General features: G+C 40.9%; 1 protein-coding gene across 1 annotated transcript; it reads left to right on the top strand.

Annotated features, from left to right (window-relative positions):
• Positions 1–339: 339 nt before the first annotated feature.
• Positions 340–1,736, top strand: LOC125828059 (uncharacterized). The gene is made up of 3 exons (XM_049507363.1): positions 340–582; positions 1,023–1,326; positions 1,444–1,736. Exons 1-3 carry the CDS (start codon positions 340–342, stop codon positions 1,734–1,736), a joined length of 840 nt encoding a protein of 279 aa, XP_049363320.1.
• The last annotated feature ends 627 nt before the right edge of the window (positions 1,737–2,363 follow it).

Genomic DNA, 2,363 nt, shown 5'->3' on the forward strand with positions numbered 1-2,363 from the left:
GTGAAGCGCGTAACATTTATGAATGAGAAGCTATTAGATGCCTAGGAAACTTCACTTTTTCATTTCCTTAAGTCGTGCGATAGAGCTTAACTCTATAAGGCCTTTCTCCTAATCCTTACTTGATGGTCTACGGAATATGACTACTAGAAAAGCTTTTGAGAAGGACCGAGGGAGAAGAGATTAACCAAGGAGCCCTTCCCCAAGCTCCTCAAGCTTTGGTTGACCCTTTTGCCGACCAATGGCTAATGCACAGTTTAGAATGGATTTTCAAGTGTTGGCTCAAGCCGTGATGGTCCAAGCCGATAAGGAGGTTATCAACCCATGAACTCAAATGTGGGTATGGCGGCATCAAGAGTGCAGGATTTCACAAGAATGAATTTTCCAGAATTCTATGGTTCAAAGGTTAAGGAAGTTCCTCAAGAGTTCATTGATGAGGTTTACAAGGTGTTGACTATTATAGTGGTGACTCTGGTAGAAAAGGCGGAATTGGCCGCTGGTCAACTCAAAGATGTGGCACAAATTTGGTTCAACCAATGGAAGGAAGCAAGACCGATAGATGCGGGTCCCCTAGGAATGGGAGAGGTTTAAGTCCGCTTTTTTTGATAGATTCTTTCCCCTTGAGATGAGGGAGCCTAAAGTGCTTGAGTTCATTAATCTTCGACAAGGAAATTTGAGTGTGAAAGAATATGCCTTGAGATTCACTAAATTGTCTAAGTATGCTCCTTCTACAGTTGCCGACCCTAGGGCAAGGATGAGTAAGTTCGTTTCGAGTGTGTCCTAATTAGTTGTAAAATAGTGTCGTACGACTATGCTTGTCCATGACATGGATATGTCTCGTCTCATGGTCCATGCCCAACATGAAGAGGAAAAGCTCAAAGAGATGTCTAGATAATCAAAAAGGTAAGAACAAATGATGGTAACTATTCATACTCTAGGTCTAGTAGACGTCGTTGTTCAAGGTTTTAACAAAGATTTTCCGGGAGAGGTTCTTCTAAGGATCCCCCAAGGTTCAACAATGAAAGGTGTCTAACCCTAAGCTTCAAGGAGGTGGTAATGGGTCTTCTTTGCCTAATTGTGCTAAGTGTGGGAGAAAGCATGAGCGCAAATGTGTAGCAGTTTCCAATGCCTGTTTTGGTTGTGGTAAGACGGATCACAAGATAAGGGATTGTTCTTCGATTGATAAGAATGAGGGAGATAATCATCGTAGGGCTCAACCATATCTTTCTTTCAGTCCAAGTTGTTCGGGATCGAATGCTCCTAAGAAAAATAGGTTTTATGCTTTTCAGACTCGAGTTGAACAAGAGGGTTCTTTCGATGTGGTTACCGGTATGTTGAAAGTTTTCCAAATTGATATATATGCTTTACTTGATCCTGGTGCTAATTTGTCTTTTGTGACGCCATATGTGGCTGTGAGATTTGATGTGCTCGTCGATGTGCTATTAGATCCTTTTTCTGTCTCTACTCCTGTTGGTGATTCTGTGTTGGCGGACAGAGTTTATAGAAAGTGTCCCATCTCCTTATCTCATAGAGTTACTCTTGTTGACTTGATAGAGCTTCATATGCTAGATTTTGATGTCATCCTTGGGATGGATTGGTTACACTCTTGCTATGCTTCTATTAATTGTAGAAACCGAGTAGTCAAGTTTCAGTTCCCGAATGAGCTTGTCCTAGAGTGGAAGAGGGGAAACCTATGCCAAAAGGTCGGTTTATTTCTTATTTTAAAGCCAGAAAGATGATTTACAAGGGTTGCTTGTACCATTTAGTTAGAGTGAGGGATATGGATTCCTAAAACCCTAGTCTTGAGTTGGTCCCCATTGTAAATGAGTATCTGGAAGTGTTCCCAGATGATTTACCCGGTGTTCCCTAGAAAGGGAAAAAGATTTTGGTATTGACCTTCTCCCAGATATGCAGTCTATTTCAATTCCTCCTTATAGAATGGCTCCGATAGAACTTAAAGAGTTAAAGGAACAATTGAAAGATTTGTTGGATAAGGGTTTTATCCGGACCGAGTATCTCTCCATGGGGTGCTCTAGGTTTGTTTGTTAAGAAGAAGGATGATTCACTCTGAATGTGTATCGACTATCGACAATTCAACAAGGTGACCATTAAGAATAAGTATCTTCTTCCAAGGATAAATGATCTATTTGACCAACTCCAAGGTGCAAGTTATTTCTCTAAGATTGACCTTAGGTCGGGCTGTCACCAGTTGAGAGTGGAAGAAGAAGACAATCCGAAAAAGGCTTTTAGAACCCGATATGGTCATTATGAGTTCTTGGTGATGTCGTTTGTCTTGACTAATGCTCCGGCAACATTTATGGATTTGATGAATAGGGTGTTTATACAATAACTTGATATGTTCATAA

The sequence above is a fragment of the Solanum verrucosum genome, unplaced genomic scaffold (genome assembly GCF_900185275.1).
Source record: "Solanum verrucosum unplaced genomic scaffold, falcon-dt-bn FXZP01000078.1, whole genome shotgun sequence".
Taxonomy (NCBI): Eukaryota; Viridiplantae; Streptophyta; class Magnoliopsida; order Solanales; family Solanaceae; genus Solanum; species Solanum verrucosum.

Excerpts from the sequence above, each read along its gene's own strand:
- LOC125828059 (XM_049507363.1), top strand. The coding sequence starts at position 340 with ATGGCGGCATCAAGAGTGCAGGATTTCACAAGAATGAATTTTCCAGAA. Across the intron at positions 583-1,022 it reads GTCCCCTAGGAATGGGAGAG|GTGTCTAACCCTAAGCTTCA; the intron begins GTTTAAGTCCGC and ends CAACAATGAAAG. Across the intron at positions 1,327-1,443 it reads TTCTTTCGATGTGGTTACCG|ATCCTTTTTCTGTCTCTACT; the intron begins GTATGTTGAAAG and ends ATGTGCTATTAG.